Genomic DNA, 22,301 nt, shown 5'->3' with positions numbered 1-22,301 from the left:
AATTTCAAAATTGGGAAAGGAGAACATCAAAGCTGCATATTGTCACCCTGCTTATTTAACTTACATGCAGAGTACATCATGGGAAATGGCAGGCTGGATGAAGCACAAGCTGGTATCAAGATGGCCAGGAGAAATGTCAACAAGCTCACATATGCCAATGATGCCATTCTAATGGCAGAAAGTAAAGAGGAACTAAAGAACATCTTGACGAGGGTGAAAGAGGAGAGTGAAAAAGCCGACTTAAAACTAAATATTTTGAAAAACGAAGATCATGGCATCTAGTCCCATCATTTCATGGCAAGTAGATGGAAGAAAAGTGGAAACAGTGACAGGTTTTATTTTTTTGGTCTCCAAAATCACTGTAGATGGTGGCCGTAGCCATGAAATTAAAACATGCTTGCTCCTTGGAAAGAAAGCTATGACAGACCTAGACAGCGTATTGAAAAACAGAGACATCACTCTTCCAACAAAGGTCTGTATAGCCAAAGCTGTGGTTTTTCAAGTAGTCATGGACAGATGTGAGAGTTGAACCATAAAAAAGGCTGAGTGCTGAAGAATTGATGCTTTTGAATTGTGGTACTGGAGAAGACTGTTGAGCGTCAGTTGGACTGCAAGGTGATCAAACTAGTCACTCCTAAAGGAAATCAACCCTGAATATTCATTGAAAGGACTGATGCTGAAGCTGAAGCTCCAGTACTCCTGAATACTTTGGCCACCTGATGCAAAGAGCAGACTCATTGGAAAAGACCTTGAGCCTGGGGAAGATGGAGGGCAGGAGAAGAAGCAGGCAACAGAGGATGAGATGGTTGGATGGCATCATTGACACAATGGACATGAGTTTGCTCTTTGCTAGGAGATGGTGAAGGACAGGGAAGCTTGGCGTGCTGCAGTCCATGGGGTCACAAAGAGTCAGACAAAACGACTACAACAGATATTTATGTAGATAAAAATTTACCACTTATTGAATGCCTACTATGTACCAAAACTTTATTATTGTTTTTTTATCTTTGCAACCACTTGGTGTTTCACATGTTGTTCTCATTCACTGTACAGCATAAAATGAAGATTCGGACATGTGTGGGCTTCTTAGCTATCTGTGAAGGCAGAATGATTGAAGGGCAAAGGGAGGATTCAAGCCAATGTCTGCATTACTCCTAAACCCATCTTCTTTTAGTGACAATATACTTAGGTCCTTTTGAAAGAATATATAGGTAAAGACCATCATATTCCATGTTTTTTATGTAATTATATATAGAGAGACTATTATATAGTTTATTTTTTATACAGACTATTTTATATCTGAAGTGCCAGAAACGTTTTATCTAAATTTGTTGTACAGAAATACAGAACATTCATTAGTATACCTCTAATGTGTGTCTTTATACAGGAACATATAACCACTTTTAGATTAAATACATGTCATAAGTTTTTCAATTCAAATCATGCATAAGGCAGGTGTAGGATTCTTTAATACTCCCATTCTGGTTGAATGGTCTCCTGAATTCTCTTATCTTTCAATGATTCAAACATTTGTGGCAGAAATAGTACAAAGAACAATCTTAGGAATGTGACTAAAGCACTTCAGAGCCAGCAATAAGTAAGAGAGACTGTCAGGGTCAGGTCCTAACACTCTGAACATATGTGAAGTGAGAAGGAAAATACGTAATGGTTGGGAAGAGGATAATATAATTATATCTACAGGGTGATTTTGATGTGACAACTCAACAGCATCAGAAGAAATCATTTTTTATAGAGGATGGGTATAAAGATTAAACTTTAGCCTAAAACATTCCTAAGCATCTACCAGCATATTCCAAATGTTACTTTTCAAAATTTTTGTGATTCTCCTTACAACTCAAAATTTTGATTGTATTGCTACATTGTTTTACCTAAAAAAACATAATTCGTAGAAAGTTAATGCCTTTTTGTAATTAATCAAATAGTATTGGAGTAGGAGAATTATGTTACTCATGCATTTTTAAAAATCCCATGCATAACTGTTCCTCTCAAGGAGGAAGAGAATGAGGTTATTTAAAAATCCTTAGTTTTAAAAAGAATATCTTCTAATACTAATGAATCAGCTCTAAGGTGAAGATTATTATCCAAATTCACGTAAGAAATGCTTTTGCATAAATACACTTTGTTAATGAGTTTATGAATCCTAGATCATCTTGTCTCCAAAAATGACATTTTTCAAGTTCTGGAATATATAGTCAGTCACATAACAAAGAATCTTATCTTCATTAGCTTCCAAGGTAGGTTAGAATGTAGAATGATTTGAAGGATACTATTCCTGCCATTGTCTAGGCCTCTGTAGACTTCCCCCAAAACACACTGAAACAGATGCGTTTTCACAGTTCTTTTGTCTTTAGTCAACATTCATCCTAAGCTGGAAAAAGGCAGATGAGGGTAACACTTTCTGATTTGAAATCAAGAATAAGAGTTAAAAGGCTGACAGTCTGAATATTGTTCAGTGATCCCCTCTGGAGTATATATGAAATAGGATAGGGACAAAACAGCAGCTTTAGGAAAGGTTTAGCAAAAAATTGTCAGATAACTACAACTAGGCACTTTAACTTTATAATCCCAAACTATGTTTATACAATAATTTAAGATGCTGAAGATAAACAGTTACATATTTTGTATTTATAATGTTATATTTTTTTGAAGATTTAAAGTCCCCTGTGCAATTAATAACCCCAAATCTGATCATTTTTATGTGCTTATTGTATTGAAAATTTTACTCACCCTGTGTAGCAATAACATTGAAGCATAATTTGAGTCGCTTTATAAAGCTATAGACCAGCCGGCAGTGTTACCGGTTGAACATTTATTAATTGTGACAGGAACACCGAATTTATTTCAGTGCTTTAGCTTATTTACTGCTCTTTCACCTTTGTATTTTGTATTGACAAAGTAAAATGAATATTGATAAGGTTAGGTATTGATTTTTAAATGTACGGCTTGTTCTCTGCCTCATTCAAAGTCACACAGCAAAAGACAGTGGGTGTTTCAGTAGCAGAGGATGTAGACTTACTGTTATAAAAGAGAGAATTGTTGAAGCGAGAAGGTTTGCCAGCAGAGTGCATTTTATAGTTTGAAAAATGTCATCAGTGAGGGTGAAGACAAGAAATGAACAAAATAGGAAGGATATTATTAACATGTTTTTAAAGGCCATCAGCAGTGTTGGTTAGGGTCTTATGTTGGGGTGGAAGTCATAGCTTACTGAGGTTTTGATAGTTAAAAAGATTTCAGTATGTTTATTGAGATATTATGGCTCCCGTATTTTTTAAATGTTTTGTCTTTATGCATTACTAAATTTATTGCGGTCCACAGTTAGCACTTGCTATTTCTATGTTGTTTTCTATTGAAATATTACCAGAGGGAAAGTATTCACCATAAGTAGTAGACTTCTTCTCTACATTTTAAATTATGCAGAGAAATACCTACTGAAGTTCAATATTTCAGTATAGATATTGCTCCAGAGTAACTATGTCTTTGTGGACATGCAAGTTCTTAGCAGGGAGTTACATTACAGCTTTTTGTGGCTTTTCTGTTTTTTCCTCTGCATCCTACTGATACTTCAATAGTAAAATAATCTTTATAAATATTGAAGGTGATAAAGGCAGACTGTAAATCATAAAGGGTGAAAATTTTTCAAAGGTATTCGTTTAAGTCATACTGAACATAATCAGGAAATGTGTGATGTACCCAAGCTCCTCTCCCAGGTGCTATAACTCTTCAGTTGCTCAAATTTATCCTATCAATAATTATATTTTTACTTTCTTTTATCCCTGGATCTGTATGACCACTGTAGATTATCTTCTCTCTCCCCGGATTTTGAAACAGGCAGACTTGGCGGGGGAAAGGGGTTGTTGCTATTCATTTTGAAACCAAACTACATCCAAACATATAGCAAAAGCCTAGGAAATACATTACCCTCTCTCTCTAGGATATATGGACCACCTTTCAGTCATGTGTCTCAGAAGCATTTTAAACAGCTCTCCATTGTCATACGATACAAGAAACACTTAAGGAAAGAGTAAGCACACATAGTAGATAGAAAGTAACTATCGCACATGCACCCTGGTGTTCCCTGCGGCGCTGTTTGCGATGGCCAGGATATGGAAGCAACCTCAATGTCCATTAACAGAGGAATGGATAAAGAAGGTGTTATAGACGTGCGTGTGTATGCATATAAATATGTATACGTAATGGAATATTACTCAGCCATGAAAAGGAAGGAAATCATGCCATTTGCAGAGATGTGGCTGGAATGAAGTAAGTCAGAAACAGAAAGATGACTACTGTGTATTAACGCATCTGTGCAGAATCTAGAAAAATGATATAGATGAACTTACTTACAAAGCAGAAATAGAGACACAGCCATAGAGAACCACTGCTTGGACATCAAGCAGAGAAGGGAGGGGGTGGGATGGACTGGAAGATGGAGATTAACATATATGTGCACTGCTACGTATAAAACAGATAACCAATAAGAAACTACTGTACGGCACAGGGAACTCAACTCAGTGCTCTGTGGTGAACTACGTGGGAGGCAAATCCCCAGAAGAGGGACTGTATGTATATGTATAGCTGATTCACTTTGCTCTGCAGCAGAAACTATCACATTGTAAAGCAACTATACTCCAATTTAAAAAAAAAGAAAGAAAGAAAATAATTTCTATTCCTGACAGTTTAAAAGACTAGTGAGAAAATATTCAAACTACAGAATTCCTGGACATGCTGAATAAAATGCAAAACCATCTCTTTAGATGCATTACTGAGACCATGGGAAAGAGAGAACTCATTCTGAGGAACCAGTCTAGGAAGTCCGGAGGCATGTTGGTTCCTTGGGGAAAGAGCCAAGCTGGGGAACAGAATATCTGAAAAGCTCTGTCCTCAGAACAGGGCAAACTAGAAACAAAACTCACTCACAAGGACACGAAAATAAAGAGTCTGGTTTCTACCTGGGCTCTAACTGGAAAACTCTGAAGATAAGTAACCAAGGGCCTACCCCTACATGAGACTCTAGTTTAAAATGACACTGTGCCAAAACTTAGCATCAAAACTGGTCTTTGAAGGAAATGCAAGACCACTGTAGAGGTACATGCCTTCAACCCAAGCCTCAAGAATCACCCCAAATGAAAACCTCCTGAAGATGGTCTCACAATCCAAAACTAACAGAACTAGTTGTAAAAACAGATTAAAAAATGAAAGGGAATAACTGGAAAGAGAAAAGACAGCTGTGGTTAAAAAAAAAAAAAAAAATACAAGTAGAAATTTGAGATTATTTTGTTTTGAAAAAAATCTTAAAAATCATAGCTTCACTTGATGGGTTGAATAGCACATTAGATACAAACAAGCAAACTACAGTAGCAAAACCAGTGAATTTGACGAGTAATCTGAAGAGACTGCCTAAAAGAAGCCTGCTCTCAGTTCCTCAGTCGTGTCTGACTCTTTTTGATCCCATGGACTATAACCTGCCAGGCTGCTCTGGGATTCTCCAGGCAGGAATACTGGAGTCGGTTGCCATTTCCTACTCCAGAGGATCTCCCCAACCCAGGGATCAAACCTACTTCTGTGTCTCTTGCATTAGCAGGCAGGTTCTTTACCACTGAGCTACCTGGGAAGCCCAAAAGCACAGAGGGATCAAGCATGGAAAATGTAAAAGCATGGTCAGGGTACTTGAAGGAGCATGAAGTTCAGTATATGTCTAATATAACTTTCAGAAAAATAATAGAAGAATGAGGTACACTATTCCAGGAGAATATTTATAGAATTCAGTAATAACAGAATTTTTACAACTGAAGAAAACTTAAATCTTCATGTACAAAATTATCAGGAAATAGTAAATACAAATGGAGTCATACCTCGACACACCATAATAAAACTTTAGAGCATCAAACACAAGAGAAGAACTTAAAGGCAGCCAAGGAGAAACGATATAACTTACACAGGAATGAAATTATACTGGCAACAAACTTAAGAGTGATACAACCAAGAAAATAAGAGATAATATTTTCAAAGTGCTGAGATGAGATAACGGAATCAACCTAGAGTTTTCTATCCCAGTTAAATTATTTCCCAAGGAATGAAACCGAGACATTTTCAGATAAAGACCCATCATTACTAAATTTAATAACTTTTGTAAAAAAAAAAAAAAAAAAAAAAAAATCCATAAAAAAAAGGATAAAAATCAAGAAGGAATTGGGAGCAAAGTAATCATTAAATGTGCATAAAGCTAAACTTTACACTGAATGTATAAAACTAATAGTGATGATGGTGGCAGTGACCATCAGTTCAGTTCAGTCGCTCAGTCGTGTCCGACTCTTTGCGACCCCACGAATCGCAGCACACCAGGCCTCCCTGTCCACCAACTCCCGGAGTTCACTCAGAGTTGTGTCCATCGAGTTCGTGATGACATCCAGCCATCTCATCCTCTGTGGTCCCCTTCTCCTCCTGCCCCCAATCCCTCCCAGCATCAGAGTCTTTTCCAATGAGTCAACTCTTCGCATGAGGTGGCCGAAGTACTGGAGTTTCAGCTTTAGCATCATTCCTTCCAAAGAAATCCCAGGGCTGATCTCCTTCAGAATGGACTGGTTGGATCTCCTTGCAGTCCAAGGGACTCTCAAGAGTCTTCTCCAACACCACAGTTCAAAAGCATCAATTCTTCGGCACTCAGCTTTCCATACATGACTCTCACATCCATAGATGACCACTGGGAAAACCATAGCCTTGACTAGACGGACCTTAGTCGGCAAAGTAATGTCTCTGCTTTTAAATATGCTATCTAGGTTCGTCATAACTTTTCTTCCAAGGAGTAAACATCTTAATTTCATGGCTGCAGTCACCATCTGCAGTGATTTTGGAGCCCAACAAAATAAAGTCTGACACTTTCCACTGTTTCCCCATCTATTTCCCATGAAGTGATGGGACCAGATGCCATGATCTTCCTTTTCTGAATGTTGAGCTTTAAGCCAACTTTTTCACTCTCCACTTTCACTTTCATCAAGAGGCTTTTTAGTTCCTCTTCACTTTCTGCCATAAGGGTGGTGTCATCTGCATATCTGAGGTTATTGATATTTCTCCCTGCAATCTTGATTCCAGCTTGTGTTTCTTCCAGTCCAGTGTTTCTCAGGATGTACTCTGCATAGAAGTTAAATAAGCAGGGTGACAATATACAGCCTTGACATACTCCTTTTCCTATTTAAAGCCAATCTGTTGTTCCATGTCCAGTTCTAACTGTTGCTTCCTGACCTGCAGACAGATTTCTCAAGAGGCAGGTCAGGTGGTCTGGAATTCCCATCTCTCTCAGAATTTTCCACAGTTTATTGTGATCCACACAGTCATAGGTGGATTAATTTGGGTGTATAAAGGCAGATGGAGTAGCATTGAAACATATGCATTAACCGTGTAAAATTAGATAGCCAGTCAAAATCTGCTGTATTACATAGGGAGCACAGACCTGGTGCTCTGCAACAACCAAGGGGGGTGGGATGGGATTTAAGGTGGGAGGGAGGTTCAGGAGGGAGGGGACATACGTATACCTATGGCTGACTCATGTTGATGTATGACAGAAACCAACACAATACTATAAAGCAATTATCCTCCAATTAAAAATAAATAAATTTAAATAATAAGAAAGTAAGATGGAGCTAAAACTCTGAACAACAATAAGATGTAAAATGTGAGGGAATAATAAAGCCAGGTATGCATGTTGATGTTTAAAAATTAAAGAACAGACAAATAATATATAATTTTCAAGGTAGTATAAGCAAGCCGTGGATGCCAGAAAAGAGGAAGTAAAAAGTATAGAGAAAGCAAGGTAAATATCTTTAAGTGACATTGTAAAAATAACCCAGATATATCAATGATCACAATACCTGTAAACGGAGTAAACGCATCCGTTAAATTCTGGGATCATTATAATGGATAAACGAGCAAAACTCAGTACATGCTGTTTATGATAAATACAGCTAAAGCAGATTTCCATTTAAATATCAGCCAAAGAAAAAGTAGCTGGGTTAATAACAAAGTGAATTTTGAGGTATTTCAGAAGAATCGAAACACTCTTCAGACTTGCTCTGTTAATTTAGATGAACAGTTTTTTCCAGAAAATTTGTGAATATATTAAACTCTCTGTCATTTGGGACAATGTGGCAGAAGAAATGACATCATAGAAACTAATGATGATGGAATATTTTAGGATCGATGCTCAGTCAGTGAAAGGGTAACATTAAGATGCAGGGGCCCTAAATTCACACTCTAACTGGGGCACTTTCTAACTGGGTGACTTTGGGCAGATGCATTACCTCTTGAAGGGCTTGCCTGGTGGCGCCGTGGTAAAGAACCCACCTGCCAATGCAGGAGACATGGGCTCGATCCCTGAGTCAGGAAGATCCCCTAGAGAAGGTAATGGTGACCCAGTATTCTTGCCTGGGAAATCTCATGGATGGAGGAGCCTGTGGGGAGGGGCTGCAATCCATGAGGTCACGGAAGAGTTGAACACGACTTAGCAACTAAACAACAATCATTATTACCTCTTTAAACCTTAGTTTGTTCTGTAAGCGGAGCCAATAATAACGTTTCAGGTTGCTGAAAGAAATCACGGCCACAGAAGCACTGGTAACCTCTGAGAGCCGCAGATACTATATTGTAAGTTATCCAACTGTGTCATTGTGAGTACCATGCTCTGTATTGTCCAAATGCAAATTGAGAGAAGTTGATACTGCAATTGACGTGTAACCCAATTAATTTTTTAAAAACAATTTGGACCATCATCTCCACTGGAGTTGTTTATTTGCCATTAATTCTTGTAGGAAGGCAGGGTAGGTAATGGAAAGTATGTAGGTTTTTAGAGTAAACTTCACCAAGGTTTGAATCTTAGCCTACTATGTGGTAATGGTCAAGCAGTTCATCTCTCCGAGGCCCATTATATCAGTACTCCCCCCGCCTTGCACAATTGTTATGAGGAATGGAGATTATGAATGTCGCATGCCTAACAAGTAAAGCACAGACCAGGTACATAGTAGGTACATAGTAGGTAGACCAGGTACATAGTAGGTAGACCATAAATAGTCCTGATCATATTATAGCAAACAAATATCCCTGTTTTAGTTTTCTGAAAACACTATTCTTTGATATATTAACACAATCATCCCATAAGAATGGAGAAGGCAATGGCACCCCACTCCAGTACTTTGCCTGGAAAATCCCATGGATGGAGGAGCCTGGTAGGGTGCAGTCCATGGGGTTGCTAAGAGTTGGACACGACTGAGCGAATTCACTTTCACTTTTCACTTTCATGCATTGGAGAAGGAAATGGCAACCCACTCCAGTGTTCTTGCCTGGAGAATCCCAGGGATGGGGGAGCCTGGTGGCTGCCGTCTGTGGGGTCACACAGTTGGACACAACTGAAGTGACTTAACAGCAGCAGCAGCAGCATCCCATAAGAAATGTATCTGTATAAGCAAAATGTGTGTGCTCAGTCGTGCCCAACTCTTTGTGACCCCGTGGACTGTAGCCTGTCAGGCTCCTCTGTCCATAGAATTTCTCAGGCAAGAATACTGGAGTAAGTTGCCATTTCCTCTTCCTGGAGATCTTCTGGACCCAGGGGTCAAACACACCTAGCTTGTGTCTCCTGCATTGGCAGGTGGATTCTTTACCACTAGGGCTACCTGGGAAGCCCCTATAACCAAAATATCTGTTAATAAAAACTTTCCCTTCTCCAAACATGTCAGTATCAACCATGTCTTTCATTCCCTACTATGCAAAGTTTTTTTCACTTAGTTAAAAAAAAATCAAGAAACTAGTTTTACATTTCATTGTTTAAAAAGAGCCTTGTATTTTTAAGCAGTTGGCTATTTGAACTGATTTCATTTTGCAAACTTCACATGAAAAACATCTGCATTATTGCAGATAAAGTGTATAATGATCTCAGTGAGGCTTTTCTATATTAAAAAAATGAAGTAATTAAAACATTTGACGAAAAGTACTAACCCTTACCACTTTCTCACAGCCCAATCTGTGCTCAACGCTGTTTCTTAACAGCAGTCAAAAACCCATGTCCCTAAATTAGTTACTGAGACCAGAGGACAGCATGAGAACTGGCAATTCTAATAATGTCACAAATAATAATAATAACCGTGCTCTTCAGCTGACTAGTAAAGTAATGGGGAAAGAGGGTGGGAAGAAAGAATGGGCACAGGCCACTAAAAGCCTTCTGAATGCGGGGTCAGGACTGAAGCGATGCGCTGTGTTATGTGGGAAGCAGCGTGTGTCACCTCCCCTTCCATTGGCTGTTTATCCAACATCAATACAACACTTTAGGAGCCAAATTACTAAACAAGCTGCCAATTAGGCTTGCAGTCAGCTGGATAGATTAGCAGCTAAGAGAGGCCGATACAAGATTTTCATCTCTTGAGCCAATTACGCAAGTGAATTACTATCCACAATACTCTTCGGAAGATTTGAGGGGAAAGGACCGACTCAGCTGTAATAGATGTAAGAGATCCAGAATAAAGGGGGCTGGAGCGGGAGCTTGCAGAAGGGTTAGCAGGCTATGTATTGCTAAAATTGCCCGAGCAGGAGGAGAGCCTCCCAGGAAAGGACTTAAAGGATTTAGCACCGCCAGGAGCAAAAGAAAAGGAAATTATGGTTGTCAGATGCTGTGCTGAGACGGAGTTGTTCCACTCCCATGTCTTAATCTCATAAAAGAAGGATGAGAGACCAACAGTAGATCTCACGCCAGAGTCATTTTCCATGAAAAATGAAATATCTGTTTTTTCTCTTTTAAAGTTATATAGAATAGCCATTGTTTTTTGATTCAGAAATCGGTGTTGCTATGGGGAAAGATTTAGCATTTAAGAAATCAAATGGTCTTTTTTTTTTACATGATGATAATGCTTCATTTTAATTAAGAGAAATAAACCAGCATTAAAAAGATAGAATAAATTCTTTTCTGCCTGTATAAAAAGTAAGCATGAACTTATGGTTACCAAAAGAGGAAAGAAATCGGGGAGGGATAAAATAGGAATTTGGGATGAGCAGATTTTGATGTTCAGTCAAGCTGCTATATATAAAACAGATAACAAAGCCCTACTGTGTAGCGCAGGGACTATATTCAATATCTTGTGATAAACGATAATTGAAAAGAATATAAAAAAGAAAGCAAATATACTGTATATGTATGTATAATTGAATCACTTTGCTCTACGCCAGAAACTAACACAACATTGTAAATCAAGTATACATCAATTTAAAATATAAATTAAAAAGCAGGATGGAGTCGAGTGGCCACTACTGAGCCACCACATGCCAACATTTTAAAACTACAGTCATGAGTCAGTTATTTGCTGTTCATTTCAGAACTCAAAACTAACCTGCAGTTTTTGCAGAGATGGTTTAAATTGACTTTGTATTTTCTCCTAAATATTTAAGTTTAAACTTGAACCTTTGCAATCTCTTATATCAAAACTGTAACAGATGTGTAGCCTGAAGCCTCGTTAGACCTCTGATCTGACCTTAGCTTATCAATGGATTAAACTAATTTCTGGTGATCGCAGAAAAATTAGGGATATAAAACAAAATGCTAGTAGGCCATGTAACCTGACATACCTGAGAAGTAGCTGTTCAGAAAAAAATGAGATGCCTTGTTGTTGACATTATCATAATTTTAAAGTAAAAACTTAAAAACCTTAATTGTCTTTTTGTTATTAAACAAGTTTTAACAAAAGGCTTATCTTTGTTTTGTTTGTGTGGTAATTAAGAAGCCCATTTTTATATTTTATATGTTTATGTATATTTTTGTATAATTAGATAAATATATAAAATCTCTGTGTATTTTTATTTTGCCTTTGTCAAGCAGTAAATATTAGTCCAGAGTTTTCCTTTGGTGCCAGTCTTTGGCCATTCATGCTGCTGGCAATTGAAGGGTTTTTTTCTATTACATGTTAAGATACTTGCTTCAGTGAGCTAAAAACCAATCTGACAAGTCCAAAACCAACTCATTATTGTGGTAATCCAGTTCTCACTCCCTGTAATGAAGTTAGCAATGACAGTAGTGTATTCTTTTCTCAGTCTGAAGATGCTCTGAAGATTATCAAAATGTTCAGTAAAGGTCTTGCAAAAATCCATTGATGATTGCTCTATAGTTCGTTATAAAACTCACCAGTTTTAGTTATAAACTCATCAGTTTCAGGTATATAACTTATCTCTATCACTTTGCAGTTCCCTTCTGTAAGTTAGAATCCTGAGGAACAACCCACTCACTGTTCTTCAGAAAACCAGATACTAATTACCAGATTAAATATACTGTTAGTTCAACTCTGACATGTCTTTTAGTACCTACTGTTATTTATGTTTTTACTATGAAATACATATACCAGAGACTTCCCAAGTGGCTCAATGGTAAAGAATCCACCTGCCAGTGCTGGAGACTCAGAAGATACGGGTTCAATCCATGGGTTGGGAAGATCCCCTACAGGAGGAAATGGCAACCTCTGTAAAGAATCTGCCTGCAACGCGGGAGACCTGGGTTCGATCCTTAGGTTGGGAAGATGCCCTGGGGAAGGGAAAGGCTACCCACTCCAGTGTTCTGGCCTGGAGAATTCCATGGACTGTATAGTCCATGGGGTCGCAAAAAGTCGGACACAACTGAGCGACTTTCGCTTTCCAGTATTCTTTCCTGGAAAATCCCATGGACAGCGTAACCTGGCAGGCTACAGTCCATCGGGTCACAAAGAGTCGGATGTGACCTAGCAACTGAGCAGCGCATATACAGAGATTGGAATGAAATGTATAGGTGGAGTTTTAAAGAACAGTAATAAATTGGTCACTACTGTAGCCACTAACCACATCAAGAAACAGAATACTATACACTGTGGTCCCATAGGCAGTATTTTTGTTATTGTTATTGGTGCTTAAAAGGATCCTTATATACAGTCTTAGAGAAAGAGGAGGATGAAGAATCCCAATTTTGGGGGGTAGAGGTGGGGTAGACTGTGCTGTTAGAAACCCAAATCAGGGAGGAAAGATGGACGATGATGGGAAAGGGATGGAGGGGGATGAGGGCCCAGGAGAGACAGCTGACTCTCAAGCCTTTGACAGCAGTGAGTGATGTCAGCACCTGCGCATTTCAACTCTCAGACTGTCTTGGAAAACACAGCCCTCATTTCAAAACAGAAACATGCTAGACCCAGGACGGAGCTTGGATGCCACAGGCATCCTGCAGACCTTTGGTAAGTGAGCCATCTTCATCCCTGGAACCCTAGGCATGGAATTATAGGCAAACACTATAGCCCAGAATTCTACAACAGACTTTCGAGGAAGCTTCAATATAGGAGACGGTACTGAATATATTCTCCCTAAAACCAAGATGGTTTTAAGCTGTTGTTATTTAATCCCTAAGTCGTGTCCAACACTATTGTGACCCCACAGACTGTAGCCCTCCAGGCATCTCTGTCCATGGAATTTTCCAGGCAAGAAAACGGGCAGGTTGCCATTTCCTTCTCCAGGGGATCTTCCCGACCCAGGGATCAAACCTGCACCTTCTGCGCTGGCAGGCGGATTCTTTACCACTGAGCCACCAGGGAGTCCATACTTTGGCCCCTTTTCTTCCTACACGGGCTGTAACGTTGGCTTGCTTGATGATCACTCCCTTAATTATCAAGGAAGAATAACCACAAGAAATGGTCTGGTAATTCGAGTTTTGATTGCTTTGTATTATGCCTATTTTACAGATCAGAAAACAGAAACCCAAAGAAGTTAAATAACTACTAAGTGGAAGAGCTGAAACCATGGTCTTTTTCCATTGAGCCTTCTACTACAGCAAGCTCTTTATCCAAAGATGAATAAAGAACCCTCCCCAGTATTTTGTTGAAAGGAAAACTTCGAAGAATGTGGTTTTCTTAGCCTAAGAGGGCCTTCATCTGTGTTCATACTAACGTGGGATTTTGTTTTGTTTTGTTTTTTTCGTTTTCTGATTCCAGGATTTGTAGGAGAAAACGCCCAGCCAATCCTAGAAAACAACATTGGAAACCGAATGCTCCAGAATATGGGCTGGACACCTGGGACAGGCCTCGGACGAGACGGCAAGGGGATGGCTGAGCCGATTCCAGCCCTGCAGAGGCCAAAAGGATTAGGACTTGGGTTTCCTCTACCAAAAAGCACCCCTGCAACCACTGCCTCCAATTCAGGAAAATCCGCCTAAGAGGAAAAGCAGAGGAGCTGTTTAGCAAGTTTTATTCGCTCTCTATAGCCCATTGTTCTAAAATGACAGCATAGCTTCTGTGGTTGAAGCTGAAATCTAACATCAAAGCCTCAGACTTGTCCCTCTAGCTTCCTAGCTGCTACAGTTCTGCCAGAGTGATAGAAATGGGATTTCATCACAGTCCATGGTGCTAAAGTAAAAACCTTCACCTTTTAAAATTTTTCAGTGACTCGCATTCTAGGTGTAAGGAACAGCCCGTTTCTGCTATTTATTTTGATCTTGTACTGTCAGTAATTTCTCATGTTTTAGCTTGATCCATTCCTGCGTGCGCTTGATGCACCCACGACCGAGCACGCCTACGTGTTTCTAAAATAGGATTGGCCGGAAAGGGTTGTGTTCCACCTCATCCCTGTCTGTCCTAACCGAAAACACCTGTCATCACATCAGTGACGTCCTAAGCACATCTTTTTTTGAAAGGCTGGCCAATTTCGTATTCCTTGAATTTGACTTTTTTGTTAGGATTCCTCAACAGGGTGACGCCCATTCATCTTCTATCCTTGGACACTGTAGCTGACAAACAGCAATTAATGTTGCCCTCTGACATGTCGACAAAAATAAACCTCATCATTGTGATCACCACAGTGCCCTCAACATGACTTTACTGCAGATCTTATCAATTTTACCTCATTTAGAACATAAAATAATTATGGAAAGAAAAATGTATTTTTTAAATTCACCACGACTGAGTTATAAACTCTATTAATAATCTAGACTTCCTTCTACCTCTTTGTTCCCAAAGGTTGATATTTTTTTTAAGATCAACTCAACTGTAGTAAACTGATTTTAAATTTTAACCATCGGAGTAAGTTAGAATATCGACTCAATTTATTTGAAGATTTTAATGGCTCTCCCAAGAATTGAGATTTCTGGCAAAGATCCATCCGGTTTACAAGGTGTACAAAAAAAAAAAAAAGAACGGTACTGTTTGCCCTTTCTAACACCTAAGCAGTTACTTTAAAACGAAGCAAAACAAGTCATTTTGATTATGTGCCTAGTATTGTTACATCTGAATCCTCTGCTTCATAATGTCCAAGATTCTGAATTGCTCTTAGTTTAGATGTTGGTTGGTTATTGTCTTCGTTAGTAAGAACTAATAATGATATTCTCTTTTGTAATGACTTTTATTGGTTGAGTGAAGGCCAAGATAACACAGGTGAATCAACCTCCTAATGTTTTTTCAGCTTTGTTTTTCTAGGGCAGTTTTATATTCACAGCAAAATTAATGGAAAGGTACAGAGATTGCTCAAATATCCCCTCCCTGCACACATGCATAGCTTCACTCATTATGTACATCCTCCCCCCCAAAGTGGTATATTTGTTACAGTTGTGGAGACTACATTGACACATCAAAGTCACCCAAACTCCACAGTTTATATTACAGTCCACTCTTGGTGTGGAACATTCTATGGGCTTGGACTAATGTATAATGACATGTCTGCACCATTATAGGATCACACAGTAATTTTACTGTGATAATATTCCTCTTGGCTCCTCTCTAACAGGCTTTTGGGAATTTGACAGTAGCCAAGAGTCTGACAGTGGGGAAGGGAGGTTTGTGCGTGTAAGAGACCTGTCCCACGTGGTCCTCTAAAGATTACACTGCTCGTTAGGGAGAGGAAGTTCAGCGTGCTCTTTGAAAGGCTTAATGGTTTGCCCACTTACAGGTTCCTTTTAAGAATTATCTTCTTTTCTAGGGTTATCATGGTAAGAGGACAAGTTGGTTAGGGAACCATAGGCTACCAGATGAGTTGCATTTCTTATGCCCTTCTTAGCCTACCAGGTGAGCATTCTTATTGGATAAAGTAACTCTGTTGTTTGATGCTTTCCTAAATGTCTGTACTTGAAAATTCACCATTTTTAAAGAAAATATTTTTTATTGAATACTCATTCTATCTACATAAGGTGCAAAAAGCTGTCTGTATTTCGGTTTAAAACTTCTTTATGGTAGCATATAGCACTCTAAGGTCTGTCCATAAGTTTGTTTTAATTCCACTGCCTGAAGATCTTTTAAAATCCTAGAATTTTGAAAAGCCAAATTTGGAGCCACAGGTAAAACACAATGAGGTTTTTGTGAGACTGACTGATACCGAATTCCCATGGACTTGACCAATGTTTTTCACTTCACCATGGTCCATCTCTCACGGTGAGGAAGAGCAGACCTCACTCGAGCTGGCACGGGGGAACTCCTTAGCTAAATGTCGCAGCTTTATAAATATTTTTCCTTGTTCTCCTGGACAGGCATCAGTCTTCTGAAGAAACTTTCTAAGATATCACTGAACTCAGGTGTTCTCTAACTCCACCTCCCAAAATAATTCATCTTTATATTTTCCCTTAATAGAATAAAGGTCTCAATATTGACATCTTGAGCCCTGTCTGTGACTCACAGAAGATTTCAAACATGTCTTATTCTACAGGAGTGTTTACAGAATACATGAATCAATCCTCAAAGCAGAGAAGTGATGACTTCCCAAGCATTCCCCCTGCTCTCACACAGACCTCCCTTCACTTTTCAGTGAAATTTAAGAATGATCATTGCACATCTGAAGTTCTGCTTGGACCTGAACTTAATCAGAGAAAAGAACACAATTGAAAAGTGGAATTTTTAATGTACATCAAATATCTAGAAGATATGAAGTTCACTAATTTACAGTTGTTGTAAAGTTAATTTTTACCAGTTCCTATGCCTATAGAACCCAAAGCATCCAAAAGAATTCATGTTTCAGAATGTATCCATCATATCTCCGTGAAAAGGCAGTTAGATTTTTCTCTGTCCTTCATAAAGCCACCACTTCTATAGAATCTAAGCCTTGTATCAAATTAATTGCTTGTACTAAAACTTTTAGAGAATGCATAAGTCTCTTCCATTACTATCCAAGTTATCTATTCCCCAGCAAGTAGCCGAGAGACTGTGTGGGGCTACATTAGCAATTCAACATTTTGCCTTTATATACTTGTTATACTTGATATTAACCAGATTGTGTATTGGTGTCATTTACTTCCTTCTTTCTCCCCATATACAATTTTTAAGGCAATGTTACCCCCTCAAATTTCTTTGCTTTAATTTTTTAATTATATGGTCTCCTTTAAAAGAAAATCCACTGTTAACTAACATTTACCAGTTAACTGGTATCAACATTTGAAAACAGACTTTATAACTGATACTGTTGCTATCAAAGAGAAGTTAAGACAGTAGGGTTAAAGATATGCCTAATGTATGCATACAGGTATGTTTACAGGGCATGACTCTGTGCAATTTACAGATTGCAAAATAATTGCATTTTATTAATATCAGCATTGTGAATTGATATTCTTGCAGTTAATTGAACTGACAATTGCTTCTCTTCAATATGCTTCCATTTTGAGCAGATATTTCATGAAAGAGAAAAATCACTGCTGACATGCTTTTTAAAACCATTTCCTCCTATGCTCTGTTTTTCTTTTAAAACAAAAAAAGTGGTATTGTAAAATGAAGTTGTTTAGCAAAGAATATTTTGGATTTTTTTTCTTTTAGTGGAAAGATATAATAATAGTACAACAAAGAATGAAAGAATAAACATTATGTTTAAGAATGTTATTTATAAGCAGTCATTGTCTTTGTGCTTTAAATGTTTCCCTCTTGAAATAATAAAAAATAAAGTTGAAAGGACTTGTTTTTTTAAATTACTGAAAGTCGCTCAGTTGTGTCTGACTCTTTGTGACCCCATGGACTATACAGTCCATGGAATTCTCCAGGCCAGAATACTGGAGTGGGTAACCATTCTCTTCTCCTGGGGATCTTCCCAGCCCAGGGATCAAACCCAGGTCTCCTACATTGCAGGCAGATTCTTTACCAGCTGAGCCACCAGGGAAGCCCGAGAATACTGGAGTGGGTAGCCTATCCCTTCTTCAGTGGATCTTCCTGACTTAGGAATCGAACCAGGGTCTCCTCCATGGCAGGCTGATTCGTTACCAACCGAGCTACCAGGGAAGGCCTGGTAATTACTACCCATTGACAATTAACATTGAACAGAGCCATTAAGTGTTAGTTGCTCAAGTCATGCCCAACTCTTATTTACCCCATGAACTGTCGCCCACCAAGCTCCTCTCTCTCCAGGCAAGAATACTAGAGTGAGTTCCCATTACCTTCTCCAGGGGATCTTCCCAACCTCGGGATCAAACTCAACTCTCCTACATCACAGGCAGATTCTTTACTGTCTAAGCCACCAGGGAAGCCCCAAATTCATTATTCATGTTTCAGTCCTAGAAAGTGTTAACATTTTCTAAAAAGTTTTAGGGGAAAAAATTGGTAAACACATTTGATTTCATTTATTCACAGCTGATTGTGACCTGTGATACCACATTTCCCTGGTTTTGTTTTCTCTGATGCTGGGCTAGACTAACTGTGTTAAGGTCTCTTTCCACCCAAAGACTCTGACTCTAAAGGAACAAGTGCAAATTCTCTCTGATAACTTGAAATACGGATCAGAACCATATGTGTTACTCCATTTCCTTCTGGGAAGTTGTGCTCCTCAGAACCCTGCTTGGATATTTTAAATATTTTATAATACTCATTAAAGTGTTGAGTTCTATTGCTTATAGGAAGCATCTCATTATGTTAATAAAATACTCTCTTTCCTCCCCCCAAAAAACTGAATTGTGAGTTGTTAGAGTAAGTGGATTTTTTTTTTTATCCAATAGGTATTAAATACTCATTTATTTCACAGGCTTGCAGTAATATATACTCAACTGACAAGTGGACCATGAAGGCTCCTTCTGCTGGATTCCTACTAGGCAAAGACTCATTACTTTACCCACCTGACATTTTAAGGAGATCCAGATTTGTCTCTAGCGAGTTGATGCCATTAACTGCCAGGAGTATGATCTACTATTGCCACTTTTGGTTTTATCTGTACATTAGAGTTGTCTTCTGTCTTTGAATTGTCATGAAGTTTAAATCATTCTCAGATTCACCGACCTCACTCCTGTTGCAATGTCAGAATGGCCCGTGTTTACTCCTTCATCCTTGAAGGATGAAGTTAGGCAACAATTGAAGGCTATTTTTGTGTTTCTTTGGTCGTTTTTCTTTTTCCCTTAGTTTAAATATTCAAGATACATTAATGGCATTTTAAATCTATGTGTAATTCTTGATCTTTCAGCTATAAAATGGTAAAGACAAGACTGTATTATGATAGCATCCCAAGCAAAAAGAACACTCAGACCTTTTTTCTACCTGTTTTCATCTTCCAATTAAATTTCAAGGAAATGTTTATTCCTTCCTAAAGGTAGCATTCTATAATAAAAGCAGAAAAGATGGGAAATAGTATAGTAGCTCATTACATACTTTAAAAATGTGCTTTCCAAAAGCAAACATTCGTAAGTAAATTTCTTCAAATGCCAGAATTTCATAGTTAGGATGAGCAGATGAGTTTCAGTGGGGAGAAATTAAGGCTTCATTAGATACCTGTGTGGCTAATCTAAGCCTAAAGTTCTTTTTTGATGGCTATAATTGATTGTGGACACTACAGATAATCCATGCTGCAGGTAGAGGGGATGGGATTCACAAAACAATTTTTAAGTGAACATGAAGCACTTGGCAGAACACACTGAGATTGGGCAACGTCAAGTTGGAAACCACAGTATTTCTAAAACAATGACCAGGGCTTTCAACAGTCAGTCGGGTGGTCCAGAAACTCTGAAGGCCTGGTTCTTGACCCTCCCCCATCTTTATACCCATTTCCTTTTATCACATCACTCCCGATTCCTTTCCACACATCTTCATCTCCTTCACCTGAGTTTAACATCACAGGACAGCCTTGCAAAATGGAAACCACCGCAAGCACATAGGAAACCTGCCTGATTTGACTCCCATCCCATTGTGTTTCTCCATTATGTCCCTTAACAACTCAGCTAGAAACAAGCGGCAGATTTTTTCCCCACTCACTGAGTAATTGTCTGCGCCGCAGTGACAGATGTGCAATATAGCAGCTTCTTTAGGAAAAAATTAACAGTTTGTCCAGCATGTCAGCTCGCTCTTTTTAGTGCTTGGGAGGTCTTGGCCCCATTATGGATGATTTAGAAATTGAGGCAAGCAAAAACCAGCTGCCTACGCTGAAAGCCTTCGTTAGTCGCCCTCATCTGCATTCCAAGACTCACTTACATCTAGAAATTGGTAGAGGCCCTCTGGCCACGCGATGAGGATGGGCTGACAATGCCTTGATTTGTTGAGAGAGAGAATAAATGGGTTTTTCAGAAGATGAGGAAATATCACCATTACTGGCCAATTTACAGCATTTTATCTGTTCTTCAAACATGTCACTTTTGTTATTGTTGCATGGTAATTACATAGTGAAACGGAAAGAAAACAAATTCAGGTTACGTATTCAGATGGATTGCAAAATCATATAATCCTGATAAATGCCCATTTATGATACACATGGATGAAAGGTTCATTTTAATTTTGAATGGCTAGCTCAGCCATAAATAGGATATAGGATTAAATTCCAGAGAATCTGATTACATAAAAGCAAATAGTCTTTTCACTTTTTTCAGATCCAGGAAATTCAGGGAGATACAGTGCAGCATATTCACAAACAGGATTGTCCTCAGACAAGACAAAAAGTAAATTCAGGCTTGCATTCTGAAAAGGATGAGAACTTTCCATGAAGCTGGAGAGCTATCTTGTTCTAGTTATGAGTTAGTCCTAAAGGCTTCTCAAGGGGCAAGGGAGCCTAGGCTGAAATAGTTCCAGTTTGGAAGAACAGCCCTACATTTCAATCTCTACTTTCCTGGTCTCTTCTGCACTCTCACCAAACATTGGGATACTAGAAATCCAATGCTTTTTTCTTGTGTTCCTCTTTCTGAGGTTATTTCTCCTTCATCCTCAAATCCTATTATTGTAAAGGGATGTTGCCTATAGAAGTTTGCTGCTGCTAAGCTGCTTCAGTCGTGTCTGACTCTGTGCGACCCCATAGACGGCAGCCCATCAGGCTCCCCCGTCCCTGGGGTTCTCCAGGCAAGAACACTGGAGTGGGTTGCCATTTCCTTCTCCAATAGCTGAGCACAAATCATGAAGATCACGGAGAGGAAAAGGAACAAAGGGGCAGCACCCCAGGGCTGCGACTGAAAATGTCAGGTATGTAAAATAGGAGAAGGGAATGGCTACTCAGTCCAGTATGCTGGCCTGGAGAATTCCATGGACTGTATAGTCCATGGGATTGAAAAGAGCTGGACACGACTGAGCAACTAACACTTTGCTTAGTAGGAACCCAAAAGAAGGAACCGTCATCATGCACTTATCACGTGAGTATATATTACCAGAAGGCTGTTACATGAATAAGTTGTTATTCTCACGTCTCAATATCTTTGGCACCACTGAGTCCAAGCTATCAACTTTTACCTGGAAAGTTTGAAACTTTCCTTTCACCTGACTTGAATCCATTTATCATACTGCAGGACTAGAGTGATCATTTCGAAGTTCAATTCTGAATTTTTAGTTATTCATACCCTTTGTTCAGTTGCTCAGTCGTGTCTGACTCTGCAACCCCATGGACTGTAGCCCCCAGGCTCCTCTGTCCATGGGATTCTCCAGGCAAGAATACTGGTGTGGGTTGCCATTTTCCTTCTCCAGGGGATCTTCCTGACCCACATCTCCTGCCCTGACAGGCAGATTCTTTACACTAAGCCACCTGGGAAACCCCCAAATAAATAAGTACTTAACATCTATTGGTCCTAAGTTTGCTGTGGCTGGGATAGAGAAATAAAAGAGGCACATCAGTACTTAATTGTCTTGGCCCAGGGGTGACAAGTGTTACCTCTGTTCAGGATTCTTTGGCGAGAGCTGGTCATACAGGCCCAGCTGATTTCCAGGGAAGCTGCTGGAAGTAGGGGAGCATGCAGATGTCTGTGAGCACTAGTTGTGCCATAGTTATACTATTTCTACATAGTTTCAATGTAGCATGTCCAGACCATTAAATACCCAAGTAACATCTATTTCATTGAGTCTAGGATCCCATCAAGTTTAAGATGCACCTTAATTTTATGTATCATTATG

General features: G+C 39.0%; 1 protein-coding gene across 1 annotated transcript in view; it reads left to right on the top strand.

Annotated features, from left to right (window-relative positions):
• GPATCH2 (G-patch domain containing 2) overlaps positions 1–17,928 on the top strand; it is a 202,139-nt gene extending 184,211 nt beyond the window's left edge. The window contains exon 10 of the mRNA XM_005690474.3: positions 13,992–17,928. Coding sequence (XP_005690531.1) covers positions 13,992–14,212 — 221 coding nt within the window. The 3' untranslated portion in view covers positions 14,213–17,928. The remainder of the gene's footprint in view (positions 1–13,991) is intronic.

The sequence above is a fragment of the Capra hircus genome, chromosome 16 (assembly GCF_001704415.2).
Source record: "Capra hircus breed San Clemente chromosome 16, ASM170441v1, whole genome shotgun sequence".
NCBI classification, from domain to species: domain Eukaryota; kingdom Metazoa; phylum Chordata; class Mammalia; order Artiodactyla; family Bovidae; genus Capra; species Capra hircus.
Note: the sequence above shows the minus strand (reverse complement) of the source record. Positions and strands in the feature narration are given on the sequence as shown.